The sequence below is a fragment of the Eumetopias jubatus genome, unplaced genomic scaffold (genome assembly GCF_037043125.1).
Source record: "Eumetopias jubatus isolate StellerSeaLion01/CBP00866 unplaced genomic scaffold, mEumJub1_p1.0 scaffold_8, whole genome shotgun sequence".
In the NCBI taxonomy this organism is placed as follows: domain Eukaryota; kingdom Metazoa; phylum Chordata; class Mammalia; order Carnivora; family Otariidae; genus Eumetopias; species Eumetopias jubatus.
Genome location: NW_028274814.1, coordinates 102,458,130 through 102,477,971, shown reverse-complemented (window position 1 = coordinate 102,477,971; position 19,842 = coordinate 102,458,130). Strand labels below are relative to the sequence as shown.

The window sequence follows — 19,842 nt, the reverse complement described above, 5'->3', positions numbered from 1 at the left end:
CAGGTATTGCAATTGCTGAATGTTAGTAATAATCACTTGCTGATCCTTCAGAAGAGATAATGGTTAAATTGAAGGCAAATGATGACCAAAGTGAACTGCAAGACAATGCTATCCATATTCAAGTTAGAAAAATTCCATTTGATATATTTTTTTAATTTAATAATAAAATAATCTTTCGTTATGATTACATTTTAATAGTACCCACAGTCTTGCCTAGTAAATATAAATTCAGGTGATCTGCAAATCAATAAAAAGGTTTTTGGTTTTTTTTAAAGATTTATTTGAGAGAGAGAGAGAGAGAGAGAGCTAGCACATGAGTTAGGGGAGGGGCAGAGGGAGAGAGAGAGAGAGAGAATCCCAAGCAGACTCTGTGCTGAGTATAGAGCCCCATGCTCGATTTCATGAGCCCTGAGATCATGACCTGAACCGAAACCAAGAGTCTGATGCCCAGCCGACTGAGCCACCCACAATAAAAAGTTCTAAAAAAATAATTTGCATGTTTTTAAAACTGGTCATTTTTTTCTTTAAAATAACACAGCATAGAGACCTCAGAACACCTGATTTGAAGCCGTATACGCATATAAAATTTGGGTGGGCAGATGAGAATCTGTTGACATGTTTGGAGGGTCTTCCTTTATATGTCCCAATGGGTGCAAATGTTGAAAATGATGGTAGAGGCAGTAAGGTCAATTTGAAATCCACTGCTATTGTCTCTGATAACGTAAGACATGCTTTCCAATAAAAATGATGAGGTAGCAAGGTCTATTAAGTCTTATACTCTCTTGAGTCTTGGTACACATAAGTTAGTTCCTCCATAATAAAACCTAGGAATTTTGGATCCATTTCACAGATGAGGAAATTGACTTTGCCAAGATCAGACACAGTAAGTGTTGAGCATTTTTTTTTCTAAATAATAATGGAACAGATGGATTTAATCAGAACAATATAAATAAGAAAATAATGGGGTAAGGATTCAATTAGTCAAATTAATGTCAAGCATTAAAAAGACTGATAGGAGACAGAAGATACCTAGCAAAGTCAGCATTTCAGGGGGTTCGGGTTTGTTTTAGATGTTGCATAAAATTAGAGTTTATTTCATATTCCTATGACTGTATAAAAAACATTTTTAATTTATTTTTTGAAGTTAAAATTTTAAGCTTCTTGCTATGTTTTATAATTACAATTCAAAGTAAGTAAAAACTATACCATCTGTTGCCATTATGAGACAAAGAAGTCCCTCACTGTGTAGATGCAGCAGCAAAAACTTGGTGTTTGATAGGGATTCATTAGCTCATATGGAACCATGACCAAAATCATTGTTTTCCATTGCCAAAGTTTTAATCTGTAAAGCAGGAAGAGTTACAAGAGAAGAGAAGGAGCTGTGAGTGTCCTAAAGGATTGAAAAAATTGAAGAATTTGGACAATCGGTGGGTCCATTACTAGACAAAAAAGATAATAATGAGACTACTTTATATGTGATTTTATAGAACAGAAATCTATTTTTAAAAGAATTGGATCTATTAAATTAGAACTGGCATGTTTAAACTCCTTTCATTACTTTGTCACTCTTCCCTATGTTTTCTGTGACATTAATCAAACGATTTTACATTTCATACAAATGATGCTAAGCACAAAGTAATGCAATGGCTAAATTTGTCTTTTTTTTTTTTTCATTGCACTTATCCAAAAATCTTCACAGGGAATACTCATATTCATTTTAAGGAGAGTTTTGAAATGGTATTCATTTTGATCACCTGTAAAGAAGTGATCTTAAAAGTCATGGAGTTACTTTTTCTTTCTTCTTAATTATTTATATTTTGTTTTTCTACAAAAGTATGATAAATTTTGTTAAGGATTTAAAAAAAACATTTTAAACAAAGGACAAGGAGAATTTTTATTGTTTTTTTTAACAGTTTTTTTAAGACTTTATTTATTTGAGTGAGAGAGAGAGCACAAGCTGGGGGAGAGGCAGAGGGAGAGGGGAGAGGGAGAAGCATATTCCCCGCTGAGCAGGAAGTCTGAAACAGGGCCTGATCCCAGGACCCTGGTATCATGACCTGAGCTGAAGGCAGATGCTTAACCAACTGAGCCACCCAGGTGCCCCTGTTTTATTGTTTTTTAAGAGGACTCTGAGAAAACTCTCTAGGCTTAAAGTCAGGTGTTCTGGGATCAATTATTGCCTCTGGCCCTTACGAGTGGTGACCTTTTTATGAGTGAAATGGCCTCTCTGTGCCTCTGGATCCTAGACTATAAAATCACAACAGTAGTACCTGTGTCAAGTTGTGGTCATAAGCAATAAACTGCATATCATTTAGAAAGTATTCTGTGAATAGCCAGCCATTAAACAAATAAAAGGTACTCTTAAGGTGTCTCTATCTTTTCTTTAAGTGAACACGTTTTATGGAGAGATCCCAGCACTCCCGTGAGGGCAGGTGGCCAAAGGAACAAGATGAAGTCATGTTTAGAATATTTTACCCAAGTTGGAAAAGTGATATTTTCCTGTGGCGCAAGATGACATGGCAGAAGGGGAGAGCAGAGGGGACTGGTTGCCAGCATCCTGCAGCCCTCCGGTGGAATGGGAGCGCAGCCACTCCTTGCCCTCTTCTTGGCTGGCCTGCCGAGATGATGGAGTGTATCTGCAAAACAGCAAAGCTAAGACACTGAAGCACATCGATGAGGGCAAGGCAATACCAGGACAAGAAAACAATCGAGAGGAGCTTACTATTCAGACTGAACAACGTTCTCAAACAGATTGAATCTAATTATAATTGCTTAGTTCTTCCAGATGATCTGACACCATCTGTGTGAATCTCACAGGAAAAAAAAAATAAAGGATTTTGAAAGGAAAATTATGCTTCTGTGAGATATGTAGTTGAAAATCATAAGCAATGAGCAGACAGCCAAGTTAATTGAGAAGGACTCAAAAGCACAGTGCTTGGAAGGATGTGAAGAGGGTGAAAGCACAGACTAAATCTGGGAGACAGTGCTAGGCCAGCGGCCAAGGGAACTGGTATCATGGCCACAGAAAAGCATAGGAAATGGAACACAAATTGACAGATCTTTTTTTTGAAAATAAAAAAGGACAACATTAAAAAAAAAACCACACTTATTTGGTTAAAATGGCACTTGACATCATGTCTTGATTTTTTAAAAAAAGGAAAAAAATGGGTTCACTTTCGTGGAAGATAAATTTCTGAAACAAAATCTTGAAATGGAATAATTGCAAGCTGCTTGTTATTACCAAGGGACTAGCAAGAAAAGGGATAACCGGGAAAGACCTGTTTGGCCAGTGCTCATTTTCACCAGAGTCAGTAAATTTTTAACATCAAAGAACAGTTAACTCATTAAGTTCATATGTGTTATCCCTCTATTAGTAGTTCATTTTATACCCTCTCCTCGGATAAAAGTGTATGGTAAAGGAAGGCCATGGGTTAAATTTTCATTTTAGTTTTTATGATGAACTGAATGATGATTTTGAGATTACTATGTTATACTAGACTAATTCGTCTCTAAATTGACTAGCACTCCTGAAAAACCGACATGAAAACTCTTTTTTACCAAAAGGATTCTTTAAAAATTCATACCTTAATTAATAGTATTTGTCCTCTGATGATGAAAATATATTTTCTTTGATTCAAATTAGAGCATCCTTCAACCTTTCAACATTAACTGGCCACATCTGTAGACTATATGGGTTGAGGTTTTGCAAGCATATGCCTCCAAGATGCAAAAGTTAGGGAAGTTAATTTTATTTTAATTTATAGAAGTGAGTTCAGAAATCTACCAAAAATTGCTGCTCCCCAAATAATGATATTAGACTGGATTTAATTTTAATTTACTTAGTTTTGACCTCTACTGGTATCTCTAACCGGAGGCTTATCTCACCAACTCCTCAGGCCAGAGAAAATATCGGGATTAAAAGTGATGCCATCCTCAACGGCAGATACTTCATTGCAAACAAACAAAGAAAGAGGGAGAGAGACAGCACACAAAGTTTACGTAACAACAGAGAAAGGCAGCAATTGTGCTGAAAGAAATATATACCTTAGTCCCTTTTTGGGTAGTGTATTTCTGTCAAGCTGCATGCTGTTAAAACAAAGAAAACCCCTAAGGACATAATGCAAACAAAACCTCCAAATTACACATCCAACAAAAATGGTTCTTTAAACTTCACAAAATAAAATTTTTGTAACACATATTTAATGCTTAACCTACTGGAAAAGGCCAACCAAGGTGACCAGATGTCTATTGTTGTAACACATTTGGTGATAATTAGTGACAGGATTATGAGCAGGTAGATTATGTCATTTGTTGATGTAATTCCCCTATAGGTTCTATTTACCCACTGCTATGGTAGTTTTTGCTTCCCTGTGCAACTGATTAGACTTTCACTGTGATTTCAAATGCAGGAGAGTCACAGGTGGAAATCAGATAGATCTGCTCTCCCTGAGTTAAAGTGACAACTTCTAATGGGCAGAGGAGATATAAAACACCTTTTTAATACTTAATTTTTGTATTCATATTATTTTTAATAAAAACAAAGGCAGATCTATTCCATTTGCTTAGGAGAGAAAAAAGTAAGACATAATAAATATCGGCTTGAAACGTAATGTTTCTGGCACCATTTATTTAAATATTTTATAGAACTGAACTATGCCATCTTTTGGAAATTCGAAGTTAGGTATTTAAAAGGTTATAAGTTTTATCAGTCTCTATTTTAAAGAATTCTCAACTGGTCATAAAAAGGGATGAAAGGATGTGTCTGGAGAAAATGAGAAATGGCCTCTCTAAAAATAGAAGAGGGTATCAACAGCTAAGTGGGACAAGTCTATGGTTTCTGTTATAACTTCTGGCATGTGAATAACCAAAAGAATACAATTAATTTGAATTTGAAGAATGACAGCTCTCTTCCAGTAGAACCTCCAATGATCAAAAATACACAGGATACGCATAATGGGGATGATATAACACAAATGCAAACACATTGACTTGAAAATTAATCGCTCAAAACCAAAGCTAAAATGTTTTCTTCTATGTGTACTCCATTATTTAGCACTGCAGTAGAAAGCAACCAAAGACATTATATGACTTTATTTACTGGGAATGTCCACATAAGGTAATTACTCTGTTATGTAGATGCCAGTTCTAGTACACATTTTGACTAAAGGAATCAGATTGAACAAATATGAAAAACCTGTAACTATGAACGACAGTTGTGCTAAAGCATTTATAGGGTCACCAGCCATTTTAAAGATTATCTTTTTCATGCGTGCAGATTGATTAAAGCATTGTTTGCCAAAATTATCAATTGTATAAAGTGCATATGTTTCTAACACGCAGAGAACTTGATGAAGGAAAAATCAGAAGAATACATTTAAATTTACCAATGTAAGTTAAAACTCTAAGTAGAAATATCTGTTTGACTCTGGATACTAATGGTTTTATACAGTAGACACTTTCCACACACCCTGAAAGGTCACACACTCTTATGCTTGCAAGGGCCAGGCAAGCGGTGGCAAGGAGGGAGAGGGGGATGTTAGCCAACAGTCTGAGGAGGTCAGGCCCTGTCTGTTTAAAGCCAACAAGATGCTCTGCTGGATTGTGACGGCAGGGTTGCTCGATCTGTTATTTCCAAACAAGCCAGCAATTTGTAAAGTTGGTTACTACTTTAGATTATTTTTAAAGTTTGGTTAGGTTACAAAAAGCAGAACAAACTAAACAAAATAACCGGGAACTCGATATCAAGAGCCACCAATGATTTGGAGCAGCTAGAGGGAAAATTACTGAAAAACTTTTTGTGATTATTATTTTATGACATTTTAATGAAAAAGGAATTTGAACAAAGTTAAAATCTTTATGAAAAACTATTGATTCAGTAATATTAAGATATGAATATATCAGTAAAATACTTTGAAATTGTAGACAAACGGGTAAGTCGTGAACTTATACACGTCTCTATCATATCACTTTAATTACTTTGTTTACAATATCTACACATTAGCGCACTCTCTGTCAGGTATGGCTCTTTGGTTTGCTTAGCATTCCCAACATTCCACTGACCGCTTAATTCTAATTAAGCCCGGATTTCTGACAGGATCTTATTTTCTCTTCAACAGATCATAAACTTTCTTGAACGTACCTAAAGGATTAGAATAAATTGCTATTGCCTGCAATTTTGTTCCCAAGAAAGAAAAAGTACACCTTCTCATATCAAAAATTATTTTGATCCAGTAATTTCCTGGGAGGAACTAATTAATATTTATATCATATATTATACCTATGAAAGTATTTTATTTTTCACACTTTAATATTCATCAATACATTTCACTAAGAATCAAGGGCAAAATATGCATTTATTTTAAGTTAGCCTAAGGTTTACTTTAGAAAAATTGTTTATCTGGCTATTTTTAATACTGGAACACTCCCATTCGTCAAGCCAGCCTATTTCAAAAACTGATCAACAACAAGATTTGCTTAAAGAAAAAAAGTGACTACATATTTGCCAGTGTATTTCTAAGGGAAAATGTATGTTGACTTCTGCTAAAATATAGATAAAGTAAAATATTAACATTGCATTTGTATCTATAAAGCTCAGTTTTATACTCTGGTTTGATTTGAAGATTACTTGTTACAAATAGTTACTTGTCTACTTTTCTGATTTTTTAATATCTGAAGGCCAGAGAAATAGGTTGATGGCTAAATGGTCAACTTATTGCAGCCATATTGGTGATTTAAAAAACCAGTAATGTGGAGGATGACATGGGTTAATAAATAATGACCTATTTGCAGTGTGGTTATGAAATTGTTATTTGGACTCCTCGCATATCTGTATACAATCAAAGATACATTCATTAAAACTATAGGTTATTAACAGATTTTCAATATAATTTGATTTACTTGTTATAAGTCTTAAAAATGACATATGAGGGTGCCCATTTACCTTAAAGTGTGGAAACTCAAATCCAAGGTGCCGTAGGAAGCCTAACTTCTGAGATAAAAACTTAAATGAAATAGTACTTACAACCAATGTTTTCGTGTATGTAGTTGGTCTTTCCGTATGCTATCTATAATGACAAAACTAGAGGGGACATAGATGCAAACGCCTACACGATAGTCTCTATCTCCCCAGCTGTTTGTCTTGTGTCTCTTGGCCCAGGTTTTTGTTCATGAAGAGAAATATTATTTTGTAATTAGCAGTCCACCATAAGAACTAATAAGCATAAATATTTCAGTTCAAAAATTGTTCTATCGGGGGTTGTCTAATGGGCACGGCTGTCCGTGCTGGGAGGTGCAGTGGGATGCACTTGCATTGCATGAAGGCAAGAGAAACGGAAGAGCAATGGGAAATTCTGGGTTAGAGGACAACTACTGCAATGTGGTGAGAGTCTAGGTAAGAGCTTTAGTCGATGTTTTGAAAAATGAATCTGCGAGTAAAGCTGGAAGGCTGGAAAAGAGGTGATATGCCATCCTCAGTAACAGACTGAACAAAAGCTCAGGGAACGATACCAGGCATTTTCAGTGGCCAGTGGTGCTTTCACAAACAACACAACTAAGACATGTGGCCAAGAGCATTTTTAAAAGCTTTAGGTGTGTCAGGAAACAAATAACATCAAGTTTATCTGGGAAAAGAGGCAATTTCAGGACATTTTCCAGGGAGAAATAGTACCAAAATACCTGAGAAAGGATTTTTGGGGTGAGAGAATCTAAAGGCATTTTGGTTGACAGTGACACTTTCAGGCAAGTATATTCAGTAAGGAATGCCTCTTTATGTTTTTCATTGTAAGTTAAAAAAAAAAACACAACTGCTTAAACCAATGGGAAACACCTTGTAATACGATTTATTTTCAAGGGCCTATTAAAAATATCACTAGTGCTATTAATTTTCTCTAAGAATTCATATCTGACAATTGACTTTTTTCCAATACAACTAGGATTCCCCAGTGATTTTTTGCTCTTTTCCTACAGAAGTGCTAATAAAGCAAACTTAACATATTGCTCAGAGCATAATTGTAGAACCCATTTAAATTCGGTCTTTAAAAAAGCTCAAATTATCATAAGGAGCTACGTTGTCTTGGAGCTGAGGCCAGATCATTAACACGTCTTGAGAAGACATCATTTAATACATAAACCCATGCTTTGAATTTCATTCAAATTGCCTGTTTGGTACATATGTACACATTCATATTAAGAAACTTAATTATACAATTATCCTATTCTTCACGGCTTTTTTTTTTTTTCCTTCTACGAACTTGGTAGTAAGAGCAAACAAAAGGCCTGGTCTCCTTAATCTTCTATCCCTTCAATTTTATGTCCTTTTGCAGAGTGGCATTCCCACTGACATCAAGGGAATTTGGTGGGGGAGGAGGGTAGGCACAGTGTGGGGAGGACGGAGTGAAGACTTCACCGATGCCTCTAGGAAAGCTCACCTTTCTGAGAGAGTAGATCTCACACTACCCGTTCTCATGAGCAGGCTCTGCACCTCGTGAGTGCCTGTGGTCAGTCCAGACAGGGAGCCATGATGGCTGAGGGGGAGGTCAATAGACTCAGAGCTCGTATGGAGGCTAGTCATGGACTGGTAACTCGGAGTGTCCTTGCTGCCGGCAGAGGAACTGCTCAGATTGGCAGCCCACACGAGACCACCTGATGTGAAAGAGTGGACCGACGCTGGGCTGGAAGCCAACGAGTGACTTAAGCTTATAACGTCTGTAGTTAAGTCTGAGGGCTTACTGAAGAGAGGGCTGCTGCTGCCACTTAGCCCACCAGCACTGCCCATGCTGCCCGTACCGGACGACGGTGATTCCAGACTGCCTTGCCGCGCTAATGTGGTACTAGGACTGGGCATTACTGAGGAGGATTTCACACCCTCAGTATTAGGTGCAGAGGCAGATTTGCCACCTGCCTTGGCACCAAACAACCTAAAAGAAAAACAAATAACAACTTCAGTTGTTCCGAGAGACTAATATCCACATTTAATATTTAGGGTTACAGTACACAGAGCCAAGCGTGCTTTGGCGCACCGAGCCACCGAGCACTTCCCGTCTCTGCGTTAATGAACTTTATAAGCGCGAACTTCTTAATCTTGTGCCAAAAAATCTCTCCTATCACCATACGGGTAAGTCGGTACTGGGCGTCCACCCAGGGGGTGGGGGGGAAAGGGGCAAAACAAAAGCAGATCACACATGAAAAGCCTTGGCTTTCACAGGGTAAGTGATCATGAGAATCTTTCGAGAAAATTAAAGCATTTGAGCACACTTGCTCTTACCTATTTACAGATCCATTATAATGAAACAACTTCTACGCATTCGGTATAGAACACTTAAAATTTGTTTCTTTTTTCTTTCTTTTTTTTTTTCATTGTAACAGTTTAACTAAAAGGAATGCTTAAGGCAAGGTTTAGGAGGTTATGCTACATATCTGGTGGCCTGAGTGACGGTCAGAGGGCAGTTGGTTAGAAATAAGATTGGACACTGTTGGCAACATGTTCATTGGTGTGCATTTTCCTCAAGAAAGACCAAAGGTTTTATGTCAGTTGCCAGTGCTATTCAAGTACATATTTATAATAGTGATTTGAAACACAGTTGGTGCTAACTCATGTTGGAGTTCAGTTCAGAAAACATTTTAGTTTTGTAAATGAAGCAGATGATATAATCGAATTTATGTAAATATGGAAATAAAGTGATATGAAGTAATGGCGTAATGATTACTAACTAATTAAGTTGCAATGAAATCCATATTTCCTAGAGTGAAATATTTCATGACGAATATGAGAAATTGTTTCATAGGTAATGGGCCACTGGAGGGCACTATTGGCTTTTATTTAAGCAACAGAAATAATTAACTCCCACTGCAAGTCATTATTCTTTCCAGTGAGAATCAACATTACAAAAAGCCAGTTTTTCAGAATTAATATTTCTACTGAGGAATATAACCTCTCGGTTTTCAAACAATCATGTATCTGAGATTGCTTGAAATGAAAATGTTTCGAGGCCCTTTATTTCCCAGTTATCAAGGTTCTTGGTTTATTCATTGTAATAAAAACAAACATTAAAAATACTTAACATGTAATGGACTATACATCATACTCTATCATTTCATAGATGAGGAAACAGACCCAGAGAGGTTTAACCATTTGTCCCAAGTCTTTAACACTATGTATTTTCCTGCCACTTAAAATATATTAGTATTTAAAAACAAGGATATCTCACAGCAGAACTCTACATATTTAGTACCAAGACAGTCCCTATATAGAAACCAATTATGCTGCTTATCAGAGTCCTTTCAAAAAAAGCTGATGAAGCTACAAAATCTCGTCCATTCCTGAGTTGTTACCCTATATGAAACATCCAAATGTTTTCAAATTCTCTCCAGGATATCATACCTTGATTTTCATTAATACATTAAGATATGGTACTGCATCAATCTGTCCAATCTAATCTCTGACAAGGAAAACAATTTCATCTACATTCATGATCACTGACTCACTAAGAGCCAGCAAGATCATAAACGCTGGAAATGAATACCCATAGTCATGAACACCTCTTTTGTTTTATTTTTAACCGCGGAAAGGAGAGATGGAAATCTATGGAAATTTTACAAGCGATTACTTTATTTTATCACTACCCCTCGGTGTTGCCATCTGCTTTTAAGTTTCTTATAAATGCTGTTTGTGTTGCTAATATTAGAATGATAGTGGGACTGAGAAGTTTGAGCATTTCTCAAAATGAGCACCATTTTTTCCCCAGCTATCTATAAGATCAGCTTTTTAAAACTCATGTACTCAGAAACTAAAAGATGCTAAGATATATGAACCTTAGAACATATATTTAGGGCATATATACATATATATATTTAAGATATAGGATTCAGGACACACAAAGATTATTTATATTTATTAAACGGTTCCTGCGTATCCTACAGTATAGCATTTTCTATTTTCCCTGCATTGTTTCACACATTCTTACCTTCGAAATGTAGGTGAGGCAATGTCAGGATACTTGGATCCTGGCTGCCTGAGCCCTTGGGTCCCACAGGCACTGGCAGAGGTGGGGCTGGATTTGGGGGAACCTGACAAAGAAACGCTCTCTGAATCTGAGACAGCTACTTTTTCCTTTTCCTTGTCCGTCTGGTTGACAGTGACGGGGCTCGAGCGCCCTGACCCAATCTTAGTGGGTTCTCTGAGTTTCGAGGTGGAGGCACCAGCCGACTTGCTGCTGACGTTGGAATCGATACTGCTGGTGCTGGACCTGTGGCCGCCTCGGCCAGGGATGCCGCTGGTGCTGGATTTTGAAGGGCGGGGCAGGCTGCGGTACTGGAGGGAGGTCTTGGAGCTCACGTGCAGGACACCATCATCCTGATTCTGGGATCCGTCCAGACTGGTTTTTCTCCCTGCATTTGACTTCCCACCAATGGCAGCAGATTTGGGAATTTTACCCAGGGTGGCCGACCCACTTGTTATTGTTGCTCCGCTGCTTGTGATCATAGTAGATGACCCTACTCCACTTGGTTTCTTAAAACCAAAAGAGCCGGGAGCTGTGGATCTTCCAATGCCTGAGGGGGGCTTTTTCCCCTCATCTCCACTGCTTTTGCCAGCATCTGAAGGAGACCTCTGTAGAGATGATCCTTTCAGGGGAGTTTTGCCTTTCTCAGAAGCTTTGGCATCATCAGTTTTCCCTAATGAATGAGAAATACACAAATATACATGCCTGCACATTTTGATTAACACAGTAATTCTTCTTTAAATGACGTGTAAAAATGTGAATACATCTTTATATTACTTCAGTTCCTAACTATTTATTTAGATCTCAATAGGTATGTGCTTTAGTATATTGAAAGGATTGCGTACAAAGCTATAAAAACATGGTTCTTAGAGGAAATATGACGAGTACTGAAGGAGATAAAATGAAAGCACATATTTTTGCAGTTTGTTATTGTGTTATATCTCACAACTCTCTCCCTTTATCAGGATAGCACTTAATCTTATCAAGCTAAGTGCTAGAAAAAGAATTCATTTGAATATCTGGTAAGATGCTTATATTTAGAGTCCCCTGGTACAACACTACTTAAGCGTCACTATTTAAAATTAGGCACCATTTTAAAAATAGGGAAAGAATCTTAAAAAAAAGATGGTACAATTTGGCAGAAGTCTTTCACTCTCTTCTTTCATAAAGTATAATTCACAAATGATGTTTCAAATCTCCAGCATTCCAACCCATTACATTAGTGTGATTACTCTTGCCTCTCAGTGATGGTAGTGAAAATTAGTGGCATACTTAACATAAATATTCCAAACTTTCATAAGGAAGGCAGAAGGAAAGCAATCTTATTTTTATTAAGCAGACTTCTTTTATTTCCACATGAACAGAAATGACTCTGGCAGAATAAAGACACTCAATAGCCCCAAATTATAATGGTGCTCTCTGGAGAATGCCTAGATTGTTACATTCATGTGGACTTACATGGTAAAGTGTGTGAAATTTACATGGGAAAGAATAACTGCACAGAGAAGAATATGATTTAATTAAAAATAAAGCTATTATTAAAGAGAACAAAGATGGAATGGAAACCATAAATTACAACACTTTTGCATAACAGATGTGAAGTGACAAGCCTACCCGGGGTCTTGAGTGCACTCGTTCCAGCTTTCTGCCTAGATGGCGCTCCTCCTTGGGCAGACATGCCCCTCCTCCAGGAACCTGTCTGTGAGATGGACAGGGAGGCTTTCTGCCCTGTCTTCTCGGGGTCTTCAGGAAGTCCTGAGGAAACACCCTTCCACTTGCCAGCGCCATCCCCATGGCTGTCGAAGTCTTCTTCTGTTTTTCTCAGCTCCTCAGTAGTATCCCATGTCTCGTCTGTTGTAGAGCGTTTCTCTGAATCTGTCTTCAGCTATGGGGAAAATATCACAAAGAAACTTTGGGCAGAAAAATCTATAAAGTGTGAATAGGCCTTGGAATGTACCTTTAAATAACTGGTAAAAAAAAAAAAAGCAGCACTGATTTATATTTCAAAAGAATTCCAAAGACTCCTATTTTTATCTATGTCTTCATTTAAGTTTCATTAATTTTAGCCACATAATTCTCACTTGCACATATTAGAGAATGTCAGAATAAATATGTGCAGAAAACCCCAATTAAATACTCCATAGCGGAAGGAATTTTCTGTGTCAAATTTAACAAAGGAAAGGAGGACAAGATAAAACTTAATTATCTAATATTCATTCTTGATTTACCATTCTCAAGAGATATAGTTATTTCAGAGATCAATATAAAATTAATCAAGAACTATCTAAAATGAGACTATTAAAATAATTTTTAGGGTTAAAAATATCAATGTTATAAAAAGAGATATGGTACAATAAGTCTTTCTGAGTTGGCTTGTAATCAATAGAAAAAAATACATATACACAAGCTGCTTCTGTTTATACAATTATATCAGATTCAGAGGCCGTGCTATATTTTAATCTAAGATAAAACAGTTTGAGGAAAAAACCCGGGAGAAGCACTGGAGAAAGAAAGCAGGCAATTCTCACCTGGGTGTTCTTCCTGGAGGGGACAGTGATGTTGGAGTAAGAGCTGACCGAGGATGTGGTGTTCAAGTCATCGGTGCTGATGTTATCAAGGGTGTCACTGAGACCACTACTCACAGAGCTGCTGTCATCCCAGCTAAAGGCAAGACACACAGCATCAATGAGCCAAACACAGGATGCACAAGACAAGTCGCCTATATTTCCATATAACATTTATCATGTATTGGGAAGATAATCCTCATTTTTTTACTCTCATGATGAAAAATTATTGACTTCCCATTTTAGGAGAATCATATTGAATAAGAATTGAATGCAGGCCTGAGGATAACCTTATCTGATATTTGCAAAGAATCAGTGTCTAGTGCAGGTGTAGGCTCCAAGGGAGTACCTATAAAATGAATGAAAACACTGCTACAGATACTGCATGGTATCAGGAAGGAATAAAACCACCAATGACTTTCCCCCCACCCCTGGAAAAAGCAACATAGCATATAAGAATTCATTCTTTGTTCTGAAAGTTAAAAAAAACAAAACAAAAAACAAACCAACAACTGTTCTTTAGTTAGGAATCAGAAAGTCACTCCTCATTCTTTCTTCTACCTTAGTAGCTACTAATGATTCACCAACTCTTGAACTTTGAGTTTCATTTCTATCATATCATCACTCCTGCCATATCTCACAGTTTCTGGCCTGGACAATAAAGAATAACCTCTTATATGGCCTTCCTGACTATAGTCTTTCTCAATACAACTTTATTGCTAAATTTGGGTCAGTGATGAAAATGATCAAAAATTTACATCTGACCATCTCACTTCCCTTCTTCAGAGACTTCTCTTTATCAAAGCCATAGATTCCAAAATAGAATGCACCTGCCTCACAGGATGAACAAGGTAATCCACTGGGGCATAAGACAAAATATTTGAAATTCTGAATATATTTGTTTTTAATCTAAAGAAGAAAAAATAAAATAGGCTATATTAATATTCATGTGCAGGCTAACATGTGCACTCTCATTTAGTCAATGTGTCAGATGATGCAGAAGTAACATAGGATAAGCAGGGTAACTTGAATGAGAATGGCAGCTCCACAGTTCAAAGGGGTGGGACACAGTTTTCTCATTTACTGGCTGGTTCTCAGTCTATTGTGATGTACTACTGCTTACCTGTGCTCTGTTAAACAAATTCATGCACATGGGATACATATATTAGATACAGACAAAAGTTAAGTTTCATAAAATGGATAAGCGCCTTTAAAAACCTTGCGCAAACAATCCATATATTAAGGGAATATCCTTAATGAACGCATAAGCAAACCACAGAGGAAGAGTGGTGAACTGATAGTTTGCCTACTCTGGTCTGTGTGCTTTATGAGTTATAGCATAAATTCAAAATAATAGTGATATGTTGAGATCACATATGAAACCAATAAGAAATGCAATTATCAAGAAGAAAATAAAATTTGAATTTATAGCAAATAGTGTTAATGATGATCCCTCCCTAGCTGTATATTTTGTTTGTAATATTAGCTACTGATAGCATAATCCAATTAAAAGTGGGCAGAAGACTTGAAGAGACATTTCTCCAAAGAAGACATGCTGATGGCCAAAGAACACATAAAAAGATGCTCATCATCACTTATCATCAGGGAAATGCATATCAAAACTACAATGAGATATCACCTCATACCTGTTAGAAAGGCTAAAATCAACAACACAGGAAACAACAAGTTTTGACAAGGATGTGGAGAAAAAGGAAGCCTCGTGCACTGTTGTGGGAATGAAAACTGGTGTAGCCACTCTGGAAAACAGTATGGAGGTTCCTCAAAGAGTTAAAAAAAGAGCTACCCTACGCCAAGTAAAATAAGTCAGAGAAAGACAAATACTGTATGATTTCACTCATATGTGGACTTTAAGAGACAAAACAAATGAGCAAAGGGGGAAAAGAGAGAGAGAGAGTAGAGAGAGACAAACCATGAAACAGACTTTTAACTATAGAGAGCAAACTGATGGTTATCAGAGGGGAGGTAGGTAGGGGTATGCATGAAACAGGTGATGGGGAGTAACGAGGACACTTGTGATGAGCAGCAGGTGATGTATGGAAATGTTGAATCATATACTGTACACCTGAAACTAATGTAACACTGTATGTTAACTAACTGGAATTAAAATAAAAACTTCAAAAACCATAGTTTTCCTCAAATTTTAAAATCAAGTGTTATTTCTCTCTTCTTCCTCTGGATTCCAAAATCATCCTCCTAATACTGAAATTGCTTTTACAAAGGTCAATAAATCCAGGAATTGATTTATGCTGTATTGTCGCATATATCACCTGTTATATCCATTTTTTGTGGCTTTCTATATCCTCGATCATCATCTGGATTACCTGAAGTCAGGGGTTGTATTCGATTTATCTTTATAATCCCAGCATATACCATGGTGTCTACTGCTAAATAGACCACTAGTAGGTGTTTGTTAAATAAATGAAACAATTTTACTTTTGAAAAATGCTGCTTCTATCCAGTAATGTTAAGTTAAATTGAATCCAATAATAAATGTAGACTTTGAGAAAAATTTGTTCAACATATTTCCTTGCTAAACAAACTTAAAGGGACAAATTTTGATTGATGACATTATTTTCCTAATCTATCCTGTGATTTTGACTTTCATCTTTGATTCTGTGGATACCGGAATTCTCCCTGACTAGGATGCAATTAATCTTGTTTATTATGGGACAATTAAGTTGAAAAAGCTTCATAAAAATAGGGTTTTATACTGAAAAAAAAAGATAATTTACTCACATAATTAACTCTGAGGTCTCAAGCCTCATCAATATATTTTCTTCATCCTTTCATTTTTAATTTCATTAAGATGTGTTAAGAATTCTTGATGATATTCTTTATAAAAGGGGGACTCTTTTTCTCCTCCAAGTTACAGATCTGTCACTCTGCTAAATTTTTCTCAACAATCTAGGACAGCTCAATACATTATAGATCTGTGGATCTTATCCACATAGATTGTATTTACACATTGGATTGTTTCCAGTTTTTAAATACTATGAATAAAACTGTTAAGAACATTCTCATATATTCTACTTATGTGACATTTTAGAACAGGCAAAACGACAGATATGTAGGATGATCAGTGACAGCTAGTGGTCAGAAGTATGCAAAGATTTGTAGTGGCCCTACATGACTTGATGCTTATATCGAAACTCAGAACTGTAGGGAAAAAATTATTACCCTGTTAAAAACCAAAAATGTAGCCAGTTAGCCTGTTGGCAAATTACAATTTAGGTATACACTAGATTACTAAGTATTCCAAGAATTGAATGATTTTTTGGCATATGTTTTATGGTATGTATTTAAATGTTCAATAACTCAATGGGGCTAGGGATCTATTTTATTTATCTGGTCGTGCATTTGAAGCTCTGACCCCCATATGCACCTCTGGATTCAAGCAGAAGTAGACCTGCTTGAAAACAAATGTATTATATGCTCAATGTCTTCTTTTTCTTCCTGCTTTTTATAATAAAGAATTCTGAAATATTAACTAAATTATTATTATTATTATTAGAGAGAGAGCAGGGGAAAAGGAAAGAGACTCTTAAGCAAACTCCATGCCCAGCACAGAGCCCAACATGGGGCTCAATCTCACAACCCTGAGATCATGACATGAGCTGAAATCAAGAGTCAGATGCCCAACCAACTGAGCCACCCGGTGCCCCTAACTAAATAACAGTTAAAATAAGTTTGCAGACTTAAAACTAATTCCGGAAGAAAAGGCTATTTTTCAACACAGTCCTATTTTTGGTGTGGTAGCAATTCATATAACAGGCACTCAGCCAGGCTCTACAATAGTTCATATTGCCAGGTCAACTCTCCTACTTCTACATGAACAAGTAAAACAGAGGTTTTCTTTCAATAAGTAATTCCTGTACTTCAGGCATTCAGTAGTAACCTCAATATCAATTTGATAGCTCATTAAATGTTCCATTAATGAAATGAATGAACATGCATATTACTACCGATTCCTCTAGAAGTACTGTTTTCCAACCCTAATTCAATTCCAATTATAAGAATGTTGTGTAAAAAGTTCTGGATAAGTTCGTTCTTTCTAAGGGAAAAGTAGACAACATTTGCATAACAAAATGAAAGCGCCACTTTAAAAATTATCCTATTCCAGGATAGCTTTGTTTTGTATTTCCATGATTTATGGCAATTTAAATAACACACAGAAGGAGATACAGATAGCTTTAAAAATACACATTTAGACACAATGACATCTGCAATAATTTTAAAAATATGAAGAATCAGCTGTCTAGACTTTGTGCTTTGGCACCAATATGTTAAATCAATTAATTTCTCCTCAAAACTAAATAAACACAAAACCACTTAGACTTATGCCATCCCTTTTTTTTGTTTTGTTTCTATCATCAAACATAAGGCACTACCTGTCAAGTTTGAGCACTGCAACCACTGAAGTATAAATTCTGTATTACTTTAGGGTCATTGACAGAAAGCAATGTAGTGTATTTCAACAAAGACTTATTCAGCATTTTCCTGGAAAAATATTTTAACATCAAGAAAAAAAGAGCAAATCATTAAAAGAGACTTCTGTATTGGAAAAACCTAAGTATATAACAACATCAACATGTTAAAAACAATTTTATAATTTTATGTTAAGAATATTCTTTTGGGGAGCCTGGGTGACTCAGTTTGTTAAGTGTCTGACCTTGACTGTGGCTCAGGTCATGAGGAATATATATATTCTCCTCAAATTATAAAATGTATATGGTTTTTAATTGCAGGATTATTATTTATTTTTTTTTTTAGTTTTAGCTTATACCTTCAAAAGTGTTTTTTTTCTTTTCTTTTTTTTTAAAGATTTCATCCATTTATTTGTCAGAGAGAGAGAGAGCACAAGCAGGGGGAGCGGCAGGCAGAGGGAGAAGCAGGGTCCCCCTGCTGAGCAAGGAACCCAATGTGGGACTTGATCTTTGGACTCTGGGACCATGCCCTGAGCTGAAGGCAGATGCTTAACTGACTGAGCCACCCAGGCTGCCTCACCTTCAAAGGTGTTTCATCCTGCCAGTGTTCATTAACTATGCAATATAGTAGAGTTTGAGTAGCAGGTTTAGAATACAGTTGAAATGTCCTTTTCTCTATGAATCCTATCATGAAATCCAAGGAAACTAATTCTTCCACGTCTGTGTTTACTACCAGCATGCTTCCATTGTACTGCAGTTTATCTGCTCACAAAGCTATTTTAGCCACAGGATCATGGTTGAAGGCAAAGAGAGTGGCTTGTCTCTTGGAGTCCCAGTGCCCAGGTTGGCATCTGGCCCATGACAGGTTCTCCACATTTGCAAAATAAATCAAGAAATGATCTAGTCTTACATAGTCACAATCTATAGCCTTCATCTGATTCATTCACTCATCCTAACCCTTAAATGGACAAATAATTTTGAATTGTGGTAAAAAAATCAATGGGAAAAAGTGAGAGAAAAACCAGTGAGAGGGAGCTGCTAAGTTTGGGTGAAGAAAGAACCATCTCTTTGAGGAGGTAATTTTAAATAAGCATTATGCAGACAAGCGAAGGGTGAAGAGAGGCCATCTATGAAAGTGGTGGAGGAGAGAGCATTAAAGGAAGAGGAAACAACAAGTGTAAAGACCTGGAAGCCAAAGGTCAAGGTACAGCAGGCAAGGGGAAATGTGGAAGTTCTGAGACTGCAAAAGTAGGCAGGGCTAGCCCCTGAGGGAATCTTACAGACAATGTGGAGAAATTTGACTTCCTTAGATGCACAATAAAAACTCATCAAATAGGGCCACCTGAGTGGCTCAGTCAGTTGAGCGGCTGCCTTCTGCTCAGGTCATGATCCCAGGGTCCTGGGATCGAGCCCCACATCGGGCTCCCTGCTCAGCGTGAAGCCTGCTTCTCCCTCTGCCTGACACTTCCCCTGCTTGTGCTCTCTCTCTCTCTCGCTAATAAATAAATGAAATATTAAAAAAAAATTCATCAAATAGTTTTAAGCGGTAAAATATTTTAAAAAGTATTTTAGTATTATGAATGTATTGGAGGTAAGGAAGAGTGGAAGCAGGAAGCTCAATGAGGAGGCTATTGTGACATTTTTGTTTCTGACCAGGGGATAACACTTAAATTAAAAGAAGGCACTTTCAAGATATATTCAGAGGTAGAAATGGTAGGATTTGCTCTTGGTTGGTGTGACATAATAATAAATATATTTGGTCTCTTTCTTGGATTCCTGAGACAGAACTCCTAAAACTTTTATAATTTCTTGAGTGATAAGGGTACTAAGATCATC

General features: G+C 36.8%; 1 protein-coding gene across 3 annotated transcripts in view; it reads right to left on the bottom strand.

Moving 5' to 3' along the window:
- NAV3 (neuron navigator 3) overlaps positions 1–19,842 on the bottom strand; it is a 346,824-nt gene that overhangs the window by 76,482 nt on the left and 250,500 nt on the right. For 2 of the 3 annotated variants that reach the window (XM_028105477.1, XM_028105478.1), the window contains exons 13-18: positions 13,526–13,658; positions 12,612–12,882; positions 10,962–11,670; positions 8,427–8,915; positions 4,045–4,086; positions 2,476–2,636 (exon numbers count right to left, since the gene is read on the bottom strand). In XM_028105477.1, coding sequence (XP_027961278.1) covers positions 2,476–2,636; positions 4,045–4,086; positions 8,427–8,915; positions 10,962–11,670; positions 12,612–12,882; positions 13,526–13,658 — 1,805 coding nt within the window. The remainder of the gene's footprint in view (positions 1–2,475; positions 2,637–4,044; positions 4,087–8,426; positions 8,916–10,961; positions 11,671–12,611; positions 12,883–13,525; positions 13,659–19,842) is intronic. The other variant, XM_088025643.1, reaches the window with a different exon arrangement.